Source organism: Heterocephalus glaber, unplaced genomic scaffold (genome assembly GCF_053883595.1).
Source record: "Heterocephalus glaber isolate CG9 unplaced genomic scaffold, H.glaber_assembly_v1.0 deba00001615, whole genome shotgun sequence".
Taxonomy (NCBI): Eukaryota; Metazoa; Chordata; class Mammalia; order Rodentia; family Bathyergidae; genus Heterocephalus; species Heterocephalus glaber.
In genome coordinates this window covers 419,728-442,808 of record NW_028258386.1, presented here as the reverse complement: position 1 = coordinate 442,808, position 23,081 = coordinate 419,728, and the positions used below count along the sequence as shown (strand labels likewise).

General features: G+C 49.6%; 1 protein-coding gene across 1 annotated transcript; it reads left to right on the top strand.

Moving 5' to 3' along the window:
- Positions 1-3,709: 3,709 nt before the first annotated feature.
- Positions 3,710-20,730, top strand: Ccdc174 (coiled-coil domain containing 174). The gene is made up of 11 exons (XM_004870482.4): positions 3,710-3,902; positions 5,595-5,699; positions 6,292-6,392; positions 9,769-9,827; positions 11,460-11,634; positions 14,358-14,453; positions 15,393-15,535; positions 15,893-15,987; positions 16,915-17,047; positions 18,772-18,921; positions 20,164-20,730. Exons 1-11 carry the CDS (start codon positions 3,861-3,863, stop codon positions 20,481-20,483), a joined length of 1,419 nt encoding a protein of 472 aa, XP_004870539.1. The 5' UTR covers positions 3,710-3,860; the 3' UTR covers positions 20,484-20,730.
- Positions 20,731-23,081: the final 2,351 nt, after the last annotated feature.

The following is a 23,081-nucleotide window of genomic DNA, read 5'->3' as shown; positions in this document are numbered from 1 at the left end:
TTGACCACACTGGCCTGGTTGCACCTTCTGGCCTTCACTTGCTGGGTTGCCTCTGCACACAGTGACCTAAGGACCGGTTCCTCCTGCAGAGATATTCTGGGGCAGCTGAATATTCAGTGGAGCTGAAGGGATGCACGGATACACAAAGCTAACACAGCTGCAGAGGAGGGAGGCAGGTAGTGTGGGCTGCTCAGCTCAATCCTGGACCATATGAGCTGGGTGACCTTGGCCAAGTCATTTAGTCTCTCTGTGTTCTAGTTTCTTTCTCTACAAAATGGGAAGAATAAGAACACCTGCCCTGGAGCTGCTGGGGGAATTCTATAAGACCACGGAAGCAGCAGATTCCATGCCTGATGCTAGTAAAAGTCAGCTTCCTGCCATCTACAGCTGGGCCTTGCTATTTATGCCTTGTCCTGTGCCCTGCTTAGAACCTCATTTTCTTAGCTGCAGCCTAATCTTTTTTTTACACATTGGGCTCAGCTCATTCATCCCCTGCTGAGTGATTTACTGTTGGGAAACTGGTGCCAGAGATAGAACAAAGGTTAAGAGGCTGTGGGCTGGCGCATATTTAGTTGGAGGGAACAGGATGTGTAGGAAAATGGGTCTTACAAGCTCCAAGGCATTGGGACCACCTCAGCCTGATGAACACATCGTGGTAACTGTGGCCGGAGTCCAGCCACAATCTGTCCTCAGGAGCCTTCCTGTTGGGAAATCACCACAGGGTGTGAAAAATGGGGAAGCCTCCTCTCTCTCCCTTTATTCAAAGCACCTAGGAGTCTGGTGGGCAATTAACATCCCCTAAAACAAGGGAAGAGGAGGCTAATCCACCCCACCCCAGCCTCACTCCCAGGCGACCCAGCAGGGGTGAAGACAAACTGGAGCTCAAAACACTGCAAAATATGTGACGTATAGCAGACTGTTGTCACACACACGCCTTCTGCCGTGCGTGAAAAGGCTGGGGCCGATGAGCAGAGCTTCCTCTCCTACGAGCGCCGTGCACAGCACCGCAGCTCACAAACCTCACCCACTCTCGGTCTCAGGCGCCCTGCATGCCTAGTAGGATGTGAAGATCCAGGCTCAGAGCAACAAAGTGGGCAGCCAGGCCTGAGCCTGGTCCCTGTGCAGGAAGCCCCCCGCTCTCTTCACAAGGCTAAAGTGTCCCCATCCTGCCCTTTCTTCCAGAGCAAGCCCAGGTGTGTGTGCAGCACTGGCAGAGACCTGGTTCCAAAAACACCACCCTAATGGAGCACGTGGCCCAGTCAGGGGCAGGCTGGGCTCCTGCCTCAGTCCTGGCACCTGGCAGAGGAAGGCAGTGCCAGAGGAGAGCGTAAGGAAACAGGATTCAGGAAAGCCGTGGGTGAGTCCGGAGCAGCCTGGTCAACGTGCTTTCCAGACCTGCTGTATGTTAAGGGGATGAAGGAGGCCCACCGACCTGCTCCTGGTAACCCCCCTGTCTGAGGAGGGTCTTTCAGTTAGCTGGGTGCTGCTGGGGCGAGACTGTCTGAGAAGGGTGTTCAGATAAGAGGCAGATAACAACTAGGAGCCCGGATTGAATCCAATAAAGGTCTCCTGAGCCAGCACAAACAATTAAGCTTCTTTGCTTTTTCTGTTTTTTTTGTTTTTGTTTTTTTTTGGTACCAGGGATCGAACTCGGGTCCTTGCGCTTGCACAGCAGGTGGCAAAACCACTGAGCAAAATCCTAGCCCTAAGCTTCTTTTCTTTCTTGATGCCCAGGATCACAGCACTGACTCTCCTTGCTGCTGACAGCCAGCTGAGCCAGGAAACTCAAGACGTTTCCAAGTGGTCTGCTTTCTCTGCCTCCCCTCTCCCCTCTTCTCTGCCCTCCCATTCACAGATGAAGCGCCCCTTCTCTACATGGGAACAGCATGAAAATAATGGACTCAGCATCTCTGTGATACTCTGACCCTAGGATCTATCACCTGCTCACTGGAAATAACTTGTGGGCCTCTTGGGCATCCTTTTCCTCCTCTGGAGTAATAGCTCCACCTCTGGGATTCTTGTAAGGATTAAATAAAATAATCTACGTAAAAAGTTACACACAGGCCTGATGTAGTAAGATAGCACTGATGTAATCACTGTCATTTGTACCAGTTTCCTCTTGGTGCTATAATAAGTTACAAAATAACAAAATAGGTCAGCATGGTGGTGGACACCTGCAATCCCAGCACTTGGGAGCCTGAGGCAGGAGGATTGCCATGAGTTTGAGGCCAGCTTGGACTATATACCATAGTGATTTCAAGTCCAATCTGCACTACATAGTGAGATCCTGTCTCAAACAAAAGAAAAAAATGTTTTTTAAAAATTTACCACAAATTTAATGGCTCAAAACAAAATTCATTCTCCTATAGGGAGCCAAAGGCTGAAAGGGACTGTACACAGCTGAACATCACCCGTGAGAAATGCTGAATTCCTCCTGGAGGCTCTGAAGGATGGTCCACATCTCTGTCTGCTCCACCTTCTAGAGGCCTCTGGCATCCCACAGCCCCAGTCCCACCCTCCCTCTTCAAAAGTGCTAAGGAGAGCCAAGGCCAGAGATTAGGGCATGGCAAAGTGGTTGAGGAAGTGGGTGTGGCCTGTCAATCATGGAGATCCAGGCTACAAGCCCAGAACCCAGTTCCCAAACTCTTCACCTGGAACCAATCAGAAAGCACTATCCTAAATTCTACTGGAACAAAATCAAGCAGGTTTTTGATAGAATGGCCTAGATATGACATCAGCCTGAAGAATAAAAGATACAAAAGACTTTTGCCATTACTTCATGGACACTGTGATCTCTCAGTAGCCTACTCTCTGCAGAGCATATTTCAAACCTTTGATAAATGTAAAACTGGCTACCTTTTTCTTGCATCTTGCCCAATTCTTTGTTCAGGACACCAAAGACCTGGAAAGAGTCTACAGAAACCCAGAACTCTGTAACGGCACCTTCTGATCTCTATGAAGACCTTGTGATGACACTGGACCATTTGAATAATGCAAATTAATATCCCCCAACTAAGTATCTTTAATACCTCTGCAAATTCTCTATTTCTACGGATTCTGGGAATTAGAAAGTAGACATTTGAGGGGTTATGTCCCATATCCATTAATATTTTTATAGACTAGTTAATTTAATTCTTATTAAGACCCTTTGAAGTAAACATGATTTTATTTCCATTTGGTAACTGAGGCAGAGAAAGGTTAAGAAATTTGTCCAAGCTTACACAGCCAGTAAGTAGGGAAGCACTAATTCCAACCCAGGAAGCTGGCTTCTTCAGTTCATGTTCCTAGGAGCCTAAATATGTGACATGGCCCAGAATAAGTATTATATATTAACTACTAAGGCTAACATAATTTTTACCCCACATGACTTTTTTGAGAATTTACTAACTGATGTGTAAAAAGCAACAGTGCCTGGCGTAGTAGGCCTTCAAGCAGTACTTCTATTTTTCCTGTTCTACTAATTCACTTTCGTCTTCACTGTAAAGACGCTGGAAGTACCTCACCCTCTCCAAGATGGCGCCACTTCCTCCGCCATCCATCCTTCACTGTACCCACTACATCCATCCACACCACTGCAGCCGGCGCCCATGGCAAGGAAAGCCACAGTGCGACCTTCTAAAGATGGCGCTCACGCTACTCTCTGCCCTGTTCAAAATGACCTCATCCTTTGGCGTCGCCCCAACCCCTGACCTTCTCAAGATGGCGGCAAATATGCGCGCGCACGACACTCCCAAGATGGCGCCAGCGTCGTAAACTCACGGAAGCTCAGCGTCGCAGTCAAAGGTACTTCCTGGTACCCCACATGGGGGTTTAGGAAGTCTGCGGGGGAGACAGGTGGCGGCGGGTCCTCCGTCGTGAGCATGGACCGGAGGAAAAAGCCTTTGGACGTTACGGCGTCCTCGGTGAGTGCTTGGGATTTCCGGGCCTCGGCCCCCGCGCCAACCCGCTGGGCTCTGTTGCCCCGCGGCCCCAGAGCGCGAATGTGGCCCCGTCCCGGCGTGGGCCTGCGGGTCGGGGGCGTCCCCAGGGATACTGCCGGGACAGGGCCGCGAGGGCCAGGATGGCGTCGGGTTGTCGGGGTCTCGGTCCACTCCTCATCCAGCGCAGACAGGGCCGGGAGCCGAGCAGACAGGCAGGGCCGTGATACTGACCTGTCCCGGCGGGGCGGCACAGTGAGGGCGGCAGGAACGCGGTCTGGGGTTGGACTGGTCCAAGCTCCCCTTGCAAAATTCAGGAGTAGCTTTAGGCTAGGCAGTGTGTGACCTGAGAGTTGATGCAGGCTTGGGAGAAAGGGTGGAAGTGTTTCAGAATGTATTATTGTTATTAGTTTTGAGCCATTATGTAGGTTCGGCAAGTCCTTGGACTCACTTGGAGCCTAGGCTGGCCTTAAACTCACAGCGATCCTCCTGCCTCAGCCTCCTGACTGCTGGAGCCACTTCGCCTGGTCATTTTGAAGAATTTAGAAATTAGGTCCTGGAATGAAATTGACCTTTAAAATCCATACCCGCGTTGCTTTTAAAAATTGATCTCTTCAAGAATAGAAGTCATCAAACTCATTTTTATTTTCCTTAGCTGTCTATTGGTGATAAATACCTGATTTACAGGTACCCGGCCAAGTAAACTGTTGTGCTGAGGGAGGAGGGGCGCATTCTTCCAGCTTCCAGTTCTCTGCCTGGTCCTCCCTTCCCATTCTAAACCCCGAGAGTCAGCTCAGATTAGAGTTTCTATGACAGAGTAGATCAAACTTAGAGATGTACTCAGCTTACTTCATTTCTAGCTGTTGAAATCTGCCATAGCTTTTGAGGCTCAGCCCAGAACTTTGATCACCTGGACAGAAGCAAGGGCTTTGCATCTGAACTTACCTCCTTTCTTCCACTCAGATGTCTTTTTTTTGGTATGTGTGTGGTACTGGGGATTGAACCCAAGACTTTTGTAATGAGCTACATCCTTAGCTGTTTGTTTTTCTTTCTTTTGCAACAGACTCTTGCTAAGTTGTTCAGTTACCTGACTGGGCTCAAACTTGAAGTCCTCCTGCCTCAGCCTCCCAAGAGAGCTGGGATGACAGGTGTGGGCCACCACACCTCGCTTGTAATGTCATTTTTTTACATTTCTTTACATCTTACTGGTATTATACATTACCTTTCTTACTCAGTTGAGGCTCTTGAGGCAGGTAAGTCTGCTTGGTGTTTGTCTCCTGCTCTTCACTCTCGTGCCAGGTACTTCAAACATGGGCTGAAGGAAACATTTCCTGACATTGTTGTGGTGATGAGAGAGCTGAGTTAGTGCCACTCAGAGAGAAGGCGCTGTGGGGTGTTGGGTCAACCTGGGTGGGAAAGATGCAGATGACATTTATTTCCTTCGCTTTATTGCCCGCCCCCCCAGCCTTGACTCTTGAGTAGAGATGCATGTGCCACAGAGTAGGGTGAAATGTTACTTAGTTTAATTTTTGTCTGAGTTTCTACAACTACACATTGACTTTTGTGTCCATTTAGAGCAAGTTGAAATCTTTGCTTTGAGAATTGTAATAATTTAGCAATCCGTCAACTGCTGGAACTGAATAAAATATTTGTTTTACTTTTCTGGTTTTATCCTAGTTAGTAGATCTTAAGGCCGAACTCTTCCGAAAACAAGAAGAATTCAAACAAGAAAAACTTCTAAAAGATTCTGGAGTTTTGGGAAAACCAAAGACAGCTAATAAGGTAAAATATGGTCTCATTGTCCTCATTGCCCCCACATGGGAGAAATCTGCCACACTTAGGCTTTGAACGTGTCAGTGGTGTCTGTATATGTGAGTGTTAGGGTAAAAAATCCCCGTCTAGTATTTGGGTGTCTGCATGAAATGTGTTAAATATTAAAGTAGGAATTAGTACAATTATTTAAAAGCTTACCATGAATCTCTTTTACACTCTTTTTGGAAAAAGACATTGGAAGATTACTTGTCACATAGATGCTCTGTGGTTTCCTAATTTTATAAGTAATGGTTTCTGGTATTTGTATTACTAATTCTTTGCAATTGTACATTTTCATTAGAGTCTTGAGTTAGGTTGTGATCCTTTAGGAGGTTCAGTAAGTCTGCGCAGTGGTCTAGAGAAGCTCATATACCACTGTTTACAGTTTAGGGCTTTTCCGCGCCAGCGACCCAGTGGGCGGTGAGTGTCTGCAGGACACAGTTAGCTGTTGGAAGAGGAAGTTGTCCCACTGGTCCAGAGATCTAATGATCTCCTCCTCCTCCTGATGTACAGTAAAGATTGTCTTGTAATCTTTCTCTCGTCCTTTTGAATTGTTCTCCAGAAACCAAGTATCTGGAGCAAGCAGAATGCAGGAGTTTCAAATCGAGCCGAGAAGGATGCAGAACAGAAGATTGAGGAGCAGAAGACTTTAGACAAAGCGAGGTATGCCTGAGCTCTGAAAAGTGTGGTTCTCTTTGAGGCCACACACACCAAGGAGTGAACATTCGGATTTTACTCGTTTTGATTTATAAATTTGATGTCCATCGCCTATCCAGCCAAGCGTTCTGTAAACATAAACACAGTTTCCCCAACGTCTGAGGGGCGCTGGTTCCGAGACCCCCTTCCTACAGATAATAAAACCAGGGGCCCTCACATTCCTCATGTAGCAGGGCATAGCATTTGCACATAACCCACATAGCCTTCTAGGAGCTTTAGGTTCTCTCTAGACACCTTGGTGTAAATATTGTGCAAGTGCTCCGTAAACAGGTGTGTGCTGTAGCATTAGGGAATAATGACAAGGAAAAGTATGTCTGTGCATTTTGCTACAGATACAACCATTGTAGGCCTAACTGAAGAGGACACACAGCAGCTGTGAGCATTCTTCCAGACGTGTTTGATTCCTAGTTAGGGACGTGGGAGGTGAACTCTGGCTATGGAGTTGAACTGTCCTCTACCACAGTATAATTCAACTGTCATCTCCTGAAGAGATAAAGCAGGCTTGATTTCAAATATGACACCGATTGGTCTCTAGTGCTATCGATGAGGTGTCTTTGTCTTTGTTTTTGGCAGTCATGGGGGTGGAAGCCGAGGCTCTGGCATGTGCTGTGCTCCCCTCTGAGCTCTACCCGCAACCCCAGTGACACGTCTTGGAGATGTGTCCCACAGTGTGCTTCTGGGCTGGGGTTAGGACTTTAGCACTTAGAGACCTAAACTTTTCCCCAAACCAACAGAATAAGTGAAAAAATGTGAAAGAAGAATACAATGAATGTTTCTATATTTTTCACTAAATTCATCAGTTAATATCTTTCACACTGACTTTCCATCCCTCCTTTCTCTTTTTCCTCCTCCTTTTCCCTTTCTCTCTTCTCTCTCTCTTTATCACCTTTTCTTCCTTCTTCCTTTCCTCCCTGCTTCCCTGTCTCTGTCTCTCTGGTTTTTTGCGGGGTTTTTTTTTTGGTATTAGGGATCAAACTTGGGACTTTGCGCTTGTGAGGCAGGCACTGGAACCACTGAGCTGAATCCCCAGCCCTCTCTGTTTTTTTAATAGCAAAACGTTTCTTTGTACATTTTAGGCATACGTAATGATAACACTCATCATAGGGAATATGTACCAGTACATGATAGATCCTGCCTCTTTTTTCCCATTCCCTCCCTCCTAGCAAGTCCCCTCCCCTCCCTATGTACAAAAGCTTTGGTTCCATTTATTCCTTCTATTTTTTTCTTGTCCCTTCTTTCCTTTCTCCTTCCTTCCTCCCTTGTTCCCCTTCCCATTTGAAAATTTTCTTCTCATTTACCAATATCTATTATACATTTTACTATTATACTATTTACTTCCACTTTCAATTTCTCACACCAGAGACACAGTGCAATATTTAAACATGTGTGTCCTATCTCTGTCCTGCACACACATATTTTTAAGTTCGGGATATTTTACTGCTGACCATTTCAGCATGTATCTTGTAACAACAAGGAAGTTGTCTTACATAATCACAGTACTGCTGTCATATCCAAGAAAGCTAACACTGATGAAATAGTATTATCTATTCTTTGGTCCGGAGTTTGGGTTTTGCCGGTTGACCCAGTACAGTTGTGTCCTATGTAGTGTTTTTCAATTCATGGTTCAGAGATTCCACACTGCATTTAGGTGTCCAAGCTCTCAGTCCCCTGTAGTGTAAACAGTTCTCACCTTCTTGTGATTTGTTCTTCTTTTGGCATTTTGAAGCCACCCAGGCCCATTGTTCTGTACAGAGCAGGGTCACAGGAAGTTTCTGGAGAGATACTCTGTGGTTGTGTTCTTCCCTTGGAGGTGGCCGGAGGGCCTAAGGTCAGTGCAAGTCGTGGTTGGGGGCTGTAGGGCTCACATGGTCAGGGGGCTTGCTGAGTGGGCCCGATGAAGGTCTCCACGCTGTGACTGGGGAGGTGTGAGGGTCCTAGCCTCACCTGAGTTGTGATGTTGGTGCTTCAGGGTGGTGATGTTTTGATTTTATCATCTGTCTGGGTTGTGGCTCACCTGTTGCTACTGACCTTCTTCTGTGAAGAAGAGGGAGTGTCCCCCTTGTCTGTTCCCATGGCTGTCGAGTTTTGGATACGCTACACAATAAAAGCTCCCCTTGCAGGGTGTGGTTGCTAAGGTTGCTCAATGCTTTTGGAGCGATGTAGGTGAGCTATGGCAGGGTCCTCATGAGGAGGAGAAGAGGAGGTGACAGGGCCACGTGTGTCTGACTGGTCTCACCACAGCTCTTATGGGCAGGACCATTCTGTTTCTCCTTCTGTCTGTGGGAACTGAGACACAGAAAGGTTAAGTAACTTGTCACAGCCAGGGGACCCACGGACTTGTCAGCCTCGGGATGCCATTAGAATTGAAATTGCCTAGCTAGGTGTAGTAGCACTGGCCTGTAATCCAAGCACCTGGGAGGCTAAGGCAAGAGGATTGCATGTCTGAGCCCAACCTGGGCAAGCTAGAAACTTAGCGAGACCTTGTCTCAAAATTAAAAAATAAAGAAGGGCCGGGATGCAGCTCAGTGTGAAGGCTCTGGATTTAATCCCCAGTACTCCAAAAAAGAACGGAAGGAAGAAAGGAAGGGAACAGAAAGGAAAAAAAGAAGAAAGGCAGGCAGGAACTGGCCCTCTGAGTCTGTGTGTGACATTCCTGAGAGAGCCTGGGTGAGCTATTTGGTGGTATCTCTCCTGTCGTGGGGTGTTTCTGCGTGAAGCATCACAGGGCCTCTAACCCAGCCTGTGCCTACTGAAAAAAAAAGTTATCAGAGTTAATAACAGAGGCCACTTTGTTGAAATGCCAGAGTCAGTTTTTGTTTTCTTAGCATGTGATGAACAAATAATCCCTGTTTTCGTTAAAATAGACATCATCATATTTGTAAAACGAAGGTAAGAAGTTGATCTCTAAGTCCCTGAGCGAAGCCTAGTAAGCCACAGGTGACTGGTGTCTGAAAACAGTGATCCCAAGGTTTGCCTGGAATTTGGTGACCCTTGTCAGAGGTTGCCGTGGCAGTGTTTGTGTTTACAGACATGTCTTGAGTGGGTAACTTCAGATGCATTTAGCCATTAGAGTGAGCGGCTGGAATCGTAACTTGGTCAGATACTCACCTAACTGCTGCTACGTCCCAGGAGTGGCTTCCAACCAGGACCCAGTGACCAGTGATGCGCCAGAGAATGCAGCACCCCCCTTACCTACCTCCTCAGTTCCTTAGCAGAGCTGTTTATGCCCTCTCTTCAGGCTGGGCGGCATCTGGTGGCCTCCTCGCCAGGAGGGACAGCTGTAAGACCACTTTTTTCTGATACTTGTCTCTTTCTCTCTTAGGGAAAAGTTGGAAGAAAAGGCCAAATTATATGAAAAAATGACTAAAGGCGACTTTTTAGGTAAATACAACAATGTATTTATACTTCTTTACCTTCTGTCATTCAAATGGATCTTTGACATCATATCATGAAGATAACTAAGAAATTTAAAAGATCAGACCAAAATCTTCCCTCCTGTGGCTGCATGGACAGAGGAAACCTCAGTCACTGACCAATCACGCCGGGATCTGAGCAGGGGCATTGTGGGGGGGGGGACAGACACTGGGCAATCGAATCTGTGCCCCTGCCCCTGGCACGGTGGCAGGGGAGAAGGAGGAGGACTGGGCCACAGTCACCGTTGCATTCTTCTCTTCTGTGCTGTGAGACAACACAGCCATTCGCTGGGAGGCAGCTCAGGGCTGATTTCACACTGCGGAAGCAGAACAGGACGGCGTCTCTTCTGTCACCTGAGTAGGACCACAGACTTTCCTGTGTGCACGTGACGCTCTTGTCTACACAGGGCCTGCGTCACAGCTGTGTGTAAGGGGAATTGGGGTTGAGCAGGATGCCGGCTTTCCTTTTCCTGTTTTTTCTGTTTCCAGTTCTGTTTCTGTGATGGGCTTGTAATTGCTTTACAGTTGTGCTACTGATCCTCCCTTTCCTCAGATGCCCCAGAAAAAGAAACCCTGCTCATAGTGAGATAATGAGAGGCGGAGGCAGTGTGCATTCCGCTGCCAGAGAGAGGAGGGCTGTGATCAGGAAATCTTCTGGGGACCCCAGGGGGCTCTGCCAAGGGTCCTGAAGCTGTGGGAACTGAAGGAGAGACCCTGCCAGGAGAGTGGGGAGCCACACGGGGCTACCAAGCTTCTAGGCTGGGGACTGGTGGATGGAAGGCAGACCTCAGCCAGGAGTCAGAGCCCAAAGAGGCTTCCTGCACCTGGGTGCCTGTTGCTCCTGTCCTGTCTCTTCCCCCGGAGGACTTTTGTGGCCGAGTTCCCCCTCTGATTCAGAATCTACTTGCACTGTTGACACAGAAGCCAGGTACAGAGGAGTGTGGGCCCCACTGAGGGGTACGGGGACCTGTGTGTTGTGCAGGTCAGGTCTTGGAGCCTCTGGTGTCACCTCTGTAAGTGAGTGACACTGCCACCTGGTCGTGGGAGCCTCATAGCTGTTCCTGATCGCTTAGTCGCTGTCCTCAGAGAGGAACCCAGCATGAATCCAGCTCAGAACCTCACCCACATTGCCTTGCTCGGGTGACTGTCCTGGGCTGCTATGTCATGCTCCTGTGGGTTTCAGCTCCTGGGGGATCAGCGCCCTGGGCAGGCGGTGGCTCACACAGCCCTGTGCTCTGTGGCACTGGCTCTGGGCCATGTTGGGAGGTGAGAGCCCTTGGATTGAAAAGAACTTGGGCAACTTCTCCTTGTGCTGCAGCAACACAAGCCTCTCTGTAGAAAGGCAAGTCACACTGTAGGAGGGAATGGCCACTGTCCTCCTCTGATGACAGGAGAGCCGCTGTCCTGTCTACTGCAGCATGACATTAGCTGTGTGCGGCAGTGCTGAGGTGGCCCTGCTCATGCAGACCCTGGCTCAGTGAGGCATGAGGAGGTTTTCTCGGTGGTCTGTGTTTCCTGTGTCCCTAGCTTCCCTTCAAGCTGCTCCACTCTGTCCACTGAGGTTTCCTGCTGTGCACTGAGGTCGAGTTTTGTGTCCTAGATGAAGAAGTGGAGGATATGTACCTCGTAGACTTCACCCAGAAGATCATAGACCAGCGTAGAGAAATGGAGGTGCTTGGTGCCAGTAGAGAGCCCCAAAAGGTGGACGACAGGGACGAGGACGACGATGTTCCTGATGGAGATGTGCCCCCTCCCCAAAACCCCGGCGAAGAGTGGTGGGTACACTTGGGTGGCCCAGTCAGTGATCCTGTTTGGCTGTCACCATTCCATTTCTCCTTGTTCCCCTATACTTCCAGTCTGCTGAGAGCCCTCAAGGTTGGGTTGGGCTGGTCACTGCAGGTATAGAATAGTAGGCACAATGAAGAGATAGCCACACTAGTGACAAATGCCTGAGCCTCTGTGTCCAGCACAGTGCCAGGCCCGGGCACTGGGTGATGATGTCCTGCCCATTGAGGCAGAAGCCTGGTGCTCTGTGGCCCATGCTTTGGCCTTGCCTGTGGCCTGGCACAGACCTCGTGGAGGGTCTCCCTGATTCCAGTAGAAGGAGTGCAGGGTGGTCATGAAGCCCTCCTGTGGCAGAACCTCTTTCCAACAGTGATACACAGAGTTGTGGGCCTTGGGTAGTCCCAGTGCAACCTTCTGCTGCCTGTGTGATCTTGGGCAAGCTTCTGACCTCTCTGAGGCTGGTTTCCTCCCCTGTAGAGCTGACGATGCCCAGGTCCCTGGGTTCTTTGCCTCAGTCTCCCCCAGGACATAAAGTGGCCTGGGCTTTGGTTAGCTTTGTCCCTGAAGTCTGGCTGCATTCTGCCCTTGTGAGTGAAGGGTGAGGAACCACACCAGCCTTTCTGTGCAGACATGAGACCCCATAACCATGTGCTGACATCTCTGCTGGTGACGGTATCACTCTGACTTGTGCAGTGGAGCTTGAGACCCTGAGAGAGGCACTCCTGGGCCTCACCTTGCCCACCGGCCTGTAGGGTTCTGGTGTCCTCACGGGGGCCAGTGCTGCAGCTCTTGGTGCTCCTGAGGGTATCCTCATCAGTCCAGCAGTGCCTTGTCCTCAGGATGAGATAGGCATCTTCTTCTTGCTTCTAGAAGCTTCTAAGGGATCAAGGTCTATTTAGGTGGGTGTCTGGCTGTACGCTGTAAAGACCAAAGGCAAGAGGGCCGGGGATTTAGCTCAGTGGTTTTGCAGCCTGCTGTGCAAGCACAAGGACCCTAGTTCGGTCTCCTGTACCAAAAAGAAAAAAAGGGCTGGGGATTTAGCTCAGTGGTTCCAGCGCCTGCCTCACAAGCGCAAGGTCCTGAGTTCGATCCCCAGTACCAAAAAAAATAAAAAAGACCAAAGGCAAGAGCACCAAAGGCCTGCACCTTTTCTCACCTTCGCTCATCATTGAACTTGGGACCACTCAACATGCTTCCTGCTTCCTGGTCCTACCTCGTACTTTTCACTGGGACAGGTTAGGCCCCATGGCCAGGAAAAGACCCGAGCCAGGCTTTGGCAGCCTGCCCCGCGTTCGTATCCCTGGAAGCACCTTGGCTTCCTGAGTGGTGGAGGTGGCAGGACTCTGGCCATCCCAGGCTTGTCCCTGCAGGGTGGGGCGGGGTAGGGCCAGCTCGGTGAATGGTGGCTCCGCTGTCTCCTCCGTTTGTTTAGCTGGGATCTGTGTGTTTGGGAGGCCAACTCCAGAAGCAGAGGGCCCTGTGATTGCTTTTCACAGCAGAACTCTTAATCCCTTTTCAGAGGCTCTGCATCTCTTCCTAAATTGTTGCTCATTAGTGTCTGTATGATTACAAGCAGTGTGCCAGCGATGTGAGGAGTTTGGGGGCAGCTGAAGGTGTCACTACCGCCATATGGTGAAGGAAGACAGATTACAAGCAGTTTTGACACTTTCTTCTTTTTAAATTAAGCTCCAAAATTGTCACTGCTTGTAAAATTCTTTCAGTATTTCAGTCCCAGGTGGTGGAAAATCTTCCAACAAAAATACTATAAATAATTATGCAGACCATCTGGCTTGATGGTTTTGTCCCCATTCATTAAAAAAAAAAAAGGAAGAAACTGTTTTCTGCAGTTAGAGGTTTTATTTCTTGTGATAATCAGCCATAGGACTACAGTAGTGGATTCCCAGATGTTCAGTGTTTAAATCATGGGCCAACAGTTGGAATCAGCATTTCTTGGAAGGAAAAGAATTGGCAAGCAAAACGAAGCCCTCAGTTGTGAAGTGTCTGACCCTGAATCAGTCCCCAGTTCGTACTCATTGGTCCCTTCCGTGTGCTGAGCACCTGCTGAAGGCTGTAGGAGTTTCCCTGCCCACAATTTCAAAAGTAAAACCTCGTTGCATCACAGTACACGTGGAAGGTTCTCCTGCAAGGCTGCCCGTCCATCCTGCCTGGGAAGTAGTCACGGTTTTCATTTTGCCCTGCCATCTGCCCTGCCTGTCTCCATGTAGGGTTTGGGCAGAGATGAGGAGAGCACCATGTTCCTTTACTTCCTTCAGGAGTCCAGTAATGCCATGACTTACATTAGGGCATTTTTAACTCCTTGGGAGTTGTATGAATTAGAAGAAATAAGGGAAAGAATAAAAATTCAGACTTGAGAGGGCAGGGCAGTGAGCAGTAAGAATCTGGGTTGCAGAACGAAGTTGTTCAGTAATCTAAGCTGGATTAAAGGACATTCTAAGAAATAGTGACAGATTTCTGTCTTTGAAGTTAGAGATGGAAATGATGAGTTGCTTTTAGTTTCAAAGCTAAGGTTTGCGGAGCGCGTGCTGAGCCTCGGTGTACGACTCTGACCTGTGAGCAGCCCATGCAGGGCAGCATCTTGGGCTGAGGGTGCTTCTGCCAGTGAGTCCTCATCCCTCAGTGTGCGCAGCTCTCTGGCCCAGGGACCCCCTGTGTGTATGCACAGCATTTTCACACTTTCCCACTTTCACTTCAGGGTAGATTACGTGGACTCTTTGGGGCGATCCCGGCGCTGCATGAAGAAGGATTTGCCACACCTGCTGGAGATGGACAAGAACCTTCAGGGGAGACTGTAAGTGCTGGATGTGCAGACCTTGCCTGGTCTGAATTGCGGCCAGTGGGTGGTTTTGTGCAAGAAGCTGCTTTAAGATGAGTTATCCTGGTTGCTCCTGTAAGTTTTTTTTTAGTGGATAAGAATGTTTGTTGGAGCAGTTTTAGTGGTTAGCATACCCATACACATGTAATCCACACTCGGAATGGTCCGAGTGGCTGACTATCCTTTTCTTGGTTTTGATTATTCTTTTTTGAGAAGGAGTCTTACTGTGTTGCCCAAGTGGCCTTGAACTCATGGGCTTGAGCAGTCCTCCTGCCTCAGCCTTGCAGGTGGTGGGAACCACAGGCAGGACTGGCTCTGATGGCCCATGTTGCACAGCTGCTTGGACCAATGTCTCATTATAGTCATGAGTGGAGACAGAGCCTAGTTGAGCCCAGAAAGCGACCCTTTGTGGACAGACACACCTTGAGAAGAGACGCTGGCTCATTTTATCCCTGAGCTGAGCTGGGGGACCAGGGCAATAGCTAGTGTCTCACTTTTTCTTTACACATCTTGGAAGTCAGGGCCTGCATTAAAAACTAATTTTTTGTGGAGCCTACAGCAGACCCACAGGATAACTTGCTAAAACATCCCAGGAGGGAGAAGCCCTTTTACACAGGGGCAGCTTGTGCACCTCTGTACATCCTGCCGACACAAAAACCTTGGCCATCAGCAGGACAAGGGTCCGCCTGCGAGAGCTGGACTCTTCTCCCACCTGGGCACCTCAGCCCAGGACTGGGTACTGATTTCCAAGGTGGGGTCCCATCGTGTCAGCAGGAGTCCCGGCTGGGTTTAAGGAGGGGGAGTGGTTTAGTGGTTTTTTCCTCTGGTGATGGTGGTCAGAGGCCCCTGCAGGGACCGTGTTCCTTACCACCACAATCACCTGGCAGTGTGTGTGTCCTTCTCCTCTCTGGCTAGTTTCGTGAGTCCTGCTAACGAGAAGACGCTGCTGTCGGAGGACATGAGGAAGGAGCTTCAGCGCCAGCAGTGGGAGGAGGAGGAGCAGGAGGCCCTGCGGAGGCCCGTGGGGCCCGTGCACTATGAGGACATCCGGGAGAACGGTATCTTTTCTCACAGTGCTGACTGTGAGGCTGGTGTAGTTGTATAGCACAGCCTGGACAGACACAGAGGGTTCTGCTCTGCTCACTTCTGGGCCTAACAGTCTGCACGTTAAGATGATTTTCTAGCAGAGGGCTATGAATCTTCGAGCTCCTTCCCCAAGCAAAGCGAAGGTGGCCAGGGTAGAAACTCATGGCCTTTATGTCATCGGTAGCTGCTGCTGCTGCTACTACTTATTCTCTGCCTTTTTTCCTTAAACTTGTGCATGCATGGAGCTTCTTGCTTTGGTAGGAAGTTTGCCCTGAATGTCATAACTGATGAAGAAAATCTAATATTTTGTACAATTTGACTCATTCCAGAGGCCCGGCAACTTGGTGTTGGATATTTCGCCTTTGCCCAAGACAAAGAGCTGAGAAACAAGCAAATGAAAACTCTGGAGATGCTACGGGAGCAGGTACACGTGTGCTCTGGTCAGAGGTGGTGGGAAGGAGGGGCTAAATAGGGCTGAGCAATTCTATGAGTTAAATTAGGAATTTAATTTTAGTATATGTGCTGCCGAAGTGAGCACTAAATTAGGAATTTAAATTGATTGTCAAAATGCCATTGTATAGCTGGGTGTTGTGGTGCACATCTGTGATCTCTTTGGTGGCTGAGGCAGGAGAATCGCCATGAGTTGGAGGACAGCCCGGGCTACACCGCAAGACCCTGGCTCAAAAAAATTAAAAAACAAAACAAAATGACATTGAATAAAGGTGATTGCCATACTGTTTTGGTATTTCAAACTGTAAAATTAGAACTGTTTCAAAAGTAACCCATGTGTAACATTTGGTTTCCACTTTTAGGGTAGCTGGGTGAAAATACAGGAAGTTATTTAAAGGATTAATGAAGAAAATTGGATGGCTTTCTTTTCTTTCTTCCTTCCTTCCCTTCCTTCTTTTCTTTCTTTCATTTTTGGTGGTCCTAGGAGTAGAACACAGAAACTTCACACTGAACTACAACTCAGCTTCTTTTTTATTTTTCATTTTGAGACAGAGTCTTGGTAAGTTGCTAAGTTTCCTAAGTTCGGCTCAAACTTGTGTTCCTCCTACCTCAGCCTCCATAGCGCAAGGATTACAGGCTTCTGTCACCATGCCCAGAATGAATGGTTTTCTTGAATCTAAAGTGTTCCAGAGTGCTCTGTGATCTCTCACTAAACTTCGTAAGACACCAGAGGCCATGTAAGAGTGCCTCTTAGCTCTTGATTTTCAGGGTCTCAAGGATAGCCTCTTACTGGTGCCATGAAAATTAACTAGTCTGTTTTCAAAAGAAAATCATTTCAACCTTTTGAACAAACATACTGTGAATTTGGCTTCAAGCAAATAATTTTTAACTTTGTGTTCAGACAACAGATCAAAGAACAAAACGTGAAAACATAAAGGAGAAACGAAAGGCTATATTAGAAGCAAGGCTTGCCAAACTTCGACAAAAAAAGATGAAAAAGTCAAAAGAAGATGGGACAGAAAAAGAAAGCAGAGGTACATCACAGTTTAGATTTCTGCACTTGAAAGTCATGGAAGGCTCTGAGACCCCTGCTCTCAGGCTGACATGCTTGGCAGTGTGGGCAGCAGTGCCTGGCTTTATCTTGGAGCAGGCAGCATGCAGCCAGGTGTTGCCAGGCGCAGTTTGTAAGCAGAGTGAGGCAGACAGCTCTGCAGCATCGTAGACAGTGGACGGGACCTTAACAGCTTTCATTTGCTTCTTAGAGGGACACAGTTTAGTAATGGAAACTTAGAGCAAAGGTGTCTTAAGATAAAATTTAAGTGCACATATATATGATTTTACACTTAATTTTTAGAATTTACTTTGTAAGCATATGGAAATGTAAGCATTGTATGTATGCATATATGCGAACCACTGTGATGTTTCAGTGCATGCATACATTGTGGAGTGTTTAACAGGGCAAGCATGTGCAGGTCGTCAGACTCTTACTGAGTCTTCCTGGCAAAAACACTCAGAACCCTTTCTTGATCTCTGTAGATGTCGGAGTTTTTGCCCATAGCTGTAGTTTTTCTTGGCTGTGATATACTCATTGTTTCGTCGTAGACCGCTGAGGCAGGAGCAATACAAGTAGACGAGTCAGAGCTTGGGGCCAAGTCCCCTTGGAAACCCTGTGGGCGCTGTGGTCCCAGAGCTCCTGTGAAGTGGCTTGGGTCAGAGCTGAGCTGCCCTGACAAAGGGACCACCAAGGAGATGAGTGTCTGCTTCTCTGTCACATGTCAGAGCAGGTGGCAGGTGTGCATCCAGGACATTGTGGCCCTGCCTGAGGCCACGCAGTCCCCAGCCTCCTCTGAGCGTTGCTGTCATCTCATGACTTATGTCTGCCCATGGCACCTGCTGCTGACCCTACCCAGGGGAAGGGGCAGAGCCCATGTCCTTGTGGGAATGTGAGTCTGAGGTTACCACAGGCCCCGTTCCCCCATTGGCTGAGCCCAGGCCCATGGTTGTACCCAGCTGCTGGGGAAGCTGGGAAATGACCTCTCCAGTGAGGTGGCTCTGCACCCCCCTGACCCTGGGAGTGGCATTCTGTTCCCAAGGACGAGCAGGGACCGAGACTCATGGCCTCACTGTAACCTATACTGAGGGTGGCACCTCCTCACCTCTGGGCTAAGCCAGCTATAGCCTTGAAAAGCCCTAGGAGATATGAGGAAGGGAAGAGTCATCCCTGGTGTTGCATAAATGCCACCTCTGGGATGTGGAAGCCTTTCCTGGTATCTGTTTTCACTGTCTCCTGCACATCTCATTCTCAGAAGATGGGAGCTGCCACTATGGTGTTTTCCAGAAAATCCATTTTCTTTAAAAATTATGAAATGCAGCCCAAATAGAATACTCCACAGCAGGCTACCGCCTGAGTCACCTGGCTCCCTCCTGCTTTGTCTGTGATTGTCACTCACTGAATGATTTGGCCCTGGGGTTCTGGTGTTGGAGATGCAGAGGGGGTGTGGGCGGCGTGGGCACCTGGTCCCTGCCCCCAGCACCTGCTGCTTGTGTCGCTGGGATGAATTTTCTCATCAGTGAAGTGGGAACACGGAATCCCTTCAACTTCACAAGTCTCTGATGAGCTGCTGTATACACGATGCTGAGAGGACCCAGGACTGGGCTGTGGTGGCCACCAGCAATGCTGGTCATTATTACCTTTACTTTCAGGATTAGCACATTCAGCATTTTTATTCTAACAAGGTCTTCTTTTCTACAAATGTAGATGAAGATGCTATTGGACCTTTGCCATCAGAACCAGAACCTGTGCCGACCCCACCTCCCACCCAGAGCAGCAGAGTAGAGGTCATCACCCAGGAGAGGAGGGACACCCGGCCCGGGGTGCCGTACATCCGGGAGTGGGACCGCGGGAAAGGTGAGGGCTGCAGCGGGGTCTTCCACCCAGTGCCATCTGTGTGCTCGCTTCGTGTGCTGCTGGGACCCCAGGGCCTCATGCGTGCTAGCCTGCCGCCAGCACTGAGCCTCCCTAGCCCACCAGGAGCGCTCTATGGGGACTGTTAACATCAGCAGCTTCCCGACAGGTGTAAAACATCAATTGTGGGGTGGAGGGTGCAATGAGTAGTCCTTGGAGGCCTCAGGAAACCTCAGATTGCTGACCCACATCCCAGACCCTGTGTGTAAATAGGAGGATTGGCAGTGTGACTGCAGGGACCCCTGGGGACAAGTCCTGCCCCAGAGTGAGGGTTCTGGGTACTCTTGAGGAAGATTTTGGACTCTGCTCCTCCCATATGGCATCACAGGTTGGGGGCCACTTGTTGGGAGCGTTACAGCCTCATGGCTGGGGTGCTGAGGGCTGTGTGGAGCCGTTTCTGTAGCTGAGAGAGAATGGTTCCCCACCAGTCACCAGCTTGGCTTCACCTGTGTTCATACATACATGCACACACACCCCGCGGGATGCTCAGCTTTTCTCTGAGTTCACCACGGTGCCCACAGCGGCTTCTCTGGAAGATTGCTCCATGCTCTTTCAGTGATCATTTCAGTGGGACATGAACTTGTGCTGCTCAGGCTGGTAAGACCCAAAGCCAAAAGAGGAGAAATGCCAGGCCACTGTGACAGGCGGAGATGAGTAAACACCCCTCAGATTTGGACAAGTCCTTCTGACATCTTGCAACACTCCACCAAGGACACGGCCTACTGCGCCATGTCAAGCATGTGATCTGACTGCCTCACTTTTCATGCTCCCTCAAGTTCATTTTAGTGCTTTTTTGGCCCTGCCCCTGAGCCTGTCAGCTTTCTCAAAGCCCTGCTCTGATCTCTCCCTGCTGGGAAATTGTCACTGCCTTTTCTTAGCTTGGTCTCATGCTATTTGCAGGTATTGCTTATACAGCTTTGAATAGGATTTCTTTGGTGCTGTCCTTATTCTCCAGAGAACTCTGGTGGCTTTTAAGAAATTGTAAGTTTGGCCAGGCAAGATAGGATGGGCTTGTAATCCCAGCACTCAAAAGGCTGAGACAGGAGGATCACTGAGTTCAAGGCCAGCCTGGACTACATATTGAGACCCTGTCTCAAAAAACCAAAACCAAAAAGAAAAAAGAAATCTATAAGTTGAACTGATTCACGAATGGGTTCTAACACTACTTTTTCTCATTTCCACTAGAATTTTCCTTTGGACACTGGTCCAAGAGGCAGTCAGCTCTCCGGGCCGAGCGAGACCCCGAGTTTGCCCCACCATCAGATTACTTGGTGGGTCAGAAAAGAGTGGGGCCTTCGAGCAGCCAGCCGTGGAGCAGACCTGGAGCAGCCCCGAGCAGACCTGGAGTGGCCCAGAGCAGCCCTGGGCAGCAGGCGGGCCAGGGCCAGGAGCCCCCCTCTACATACATGCCACCCGCTCCTGGGCCCGGGGGGCCCCCACAGGCCCCCACACTCACTTTCGCGACTCTGGATGACATGATCTCATATTACAAACAAGTGACATGACCCTGGCGGTGCTGTGACTCGGGCTGTGCCTCGGGAACAGCAGGGGACAGTGGGTCTCAGGCCGAGCCGGGCCTTCATCCTCCTGTCCCCGCTCAGAGTCACAGTGGGTCCTTGGCCCCTTACCGCCATCTCCTTGCTGGTCCAGAGCAGCCTCCCTGCTCCCCTCCACACCCCACTTCCCTCGAGTGAACTTGACCATGAGTGTTTGGGGGCAGGCACGTCTGCTATAAAACTGGATGCTGCAGCACCTATGGACCTGTCTGTCACCCTATGCCCCAGCTTGGGGCCAAGGGTTTCATTCCCCTCCTTTGTCCACATGGGTGGGTTGGAGGCTTCACTCCCAAGGCTCAGATCTTGGCCAGGTGGAGGAGCACAGGCCAGGAAGGCCCAGCAGGAGCAGGGAGGCAGAAGGAGCCTGGGGCTCGGTCCCTGGGGCTGGAGGCATGGAACACAGTGCCATTGGGCACTGAGAGGCCAGGTAGAGCAACACCTCGTAACCCAGGAAGGTGGCTTCCGTTGTCACACTCTCCTGTCCTCCACGCCCTTGTGCACTGTGGCCATCTGATACATGCGTGTCGGTGACTTCGGTGTCCTGTGGCTGCTGGGCCTGTCAGAGACAGTGTCCCTAGTTGTCACAGTCAGAGCTTTTAGCTCCTGCACTGCCACCCAATGCCCCTCCCCGCCAGGTGTGCCTTCCAGGTCAGACTTGGGCCTGTGTGGAGGGCCAGGCTGGCCCTTGGCCACACTGATGGGGTGTCATGTGGGCAGGGCTCCAGGAGCATGGCTCTGGACCAGGGTCCCATCGCAGCTGTAGACAAGTAGCTGGCAGTTGGTCACTAGACCTTTGGGCTCCCCCAGCCAGCTGCAGGCTGGTGGCTCCAGAAGAACTCAGCACAAGTTTTTTTTATTATTAGAGGTTGAACTCTGCACCTTCACACTGCATCCCTAACCTTTTTAAAATTTTTGATACCAGGGTGTCTCTAAGTCACTTAAGTTTGTCCAGGCCGGCCTGGAACTTGAATCCTCCTGCATCAGTCACCCAGTGTGCTGGGAGTACAGGTGTGTGCCACTGTGCCCATTCAGCACAGGTTTCCGAAGTGCCCTGAGGCGTGGAAGGGAGAGGAGTGAGGAAAGAGCACTCCCTCAGTGGCCTTGTCCCCAGCCCTGGGTAAGGATGGCCATCCTGGTGTGGCAGGGTCTGGACTTGTGCTTTCTCCAGTGCTCACGGCTCTAGTCTTCCCAGCATCCAGTAGGTTTAGTTAAAGATCCAAATTCCTAGAAACTTGTCTCTGAGCCCCAGAGCAAGGGCTATGTGCCAGGCCTGTTTATCGTTCTGTTACAGGCCTCATCAGGCTAATAACTAAATACACACTAAAACCCGTCAACGTAGCTTCCTTGTTTGTACAAATTGAGCTGATCCTGAAACTCACCTGGGTGCGCAAGGGACCCAGAGTGGCTACATGAGCGGTATTAGAAACAAAGCTGGGACTTGCTTCATGGTTTTAGTATGTCCTGCAAGGCTACTGTGGTCCAAGGCGCATGGAGCTGGCGCAGGGGGAAGGAATAGAGAAACCCATGCACCTGGCCGGGCAGCTGTCGGTAAGGGCGCTGGCCCCAGGTGGGGAGAGCAGTGTTTCCTGGGCAGGAGAGGGCATTCCAGGCTTTGCTTCAGACCCTGTACAGAATCTACACCCAGTGCACCAAGAGCTCAAAATAAGGGTACAGGCAACAAAACCAACTGAAACAGTTCATAGGATAAGGAAGGGAGAGACGCAAAAGTTGAATACTAAAAAGACAAAATCACTAGACTTTTAGAATCCTAAGAAAACATAGGAAAAAGAAAGAGGAGGCAAATACTGAATAGATGATATGGGAAGGATGGGAAGAGGGTGTATTTGTAAGGAAAGCGCCCAGGGTACAGGTGGATAGAGTAAGAAGAGGTGGAGGAGGCAGGCAGCCCTGCCCTGGGAGCAGTGAGGTTGGCCACAGTGGTCTCTTCCCTGCTGAGCTCCTAGGCAGCGGGGCGGCCTTGCACAGATTGAGTAGAGTGTTCTCTGGCAGTTGGGAGATGTTTCTAGATCCATCTCCCCTTACAGTGTAAATTTAGTTCTGTGCTTTGTGAGCCGGGAGGTCAAGGGTTCACACCTTCAGGCTCACTCACTTCCTGTGCCTCCTGGCCTGTTTTGTGTCGAAGTGCATCCAGCAGGTGGCACTAGGGTTCACAGAAAACTCATTTTGTTTAAAATTGGGCAATGAACTCTTTGTGTGAACAGAGCATTAGAAATATTCACAAAGAGCATTAGAAATGTCCACCTGCAGAGCAGCAGCATTTTGAAGATCTATTATTTATTGCTTTAAGTCCATGGTCTTCTGAGAACACCAAGTTTCCTTTTGCTTTTTTTGGTTTTTTTGAGAAGACTTTTACTCTAGTCCAGGCTGGCCTTGAACTCACTATGTAGCACAGGCTGGCCTCAAACTCATGGCGATCCTCCTGCTTCAGCCTCCCAAGTGCTGGGATTACAGGCTTGTGCCGTCACCCCCGCTTATTATAAACCTTATAAAGATGTGAAACGGTATCTTCTTGTGACTTCAACTTCC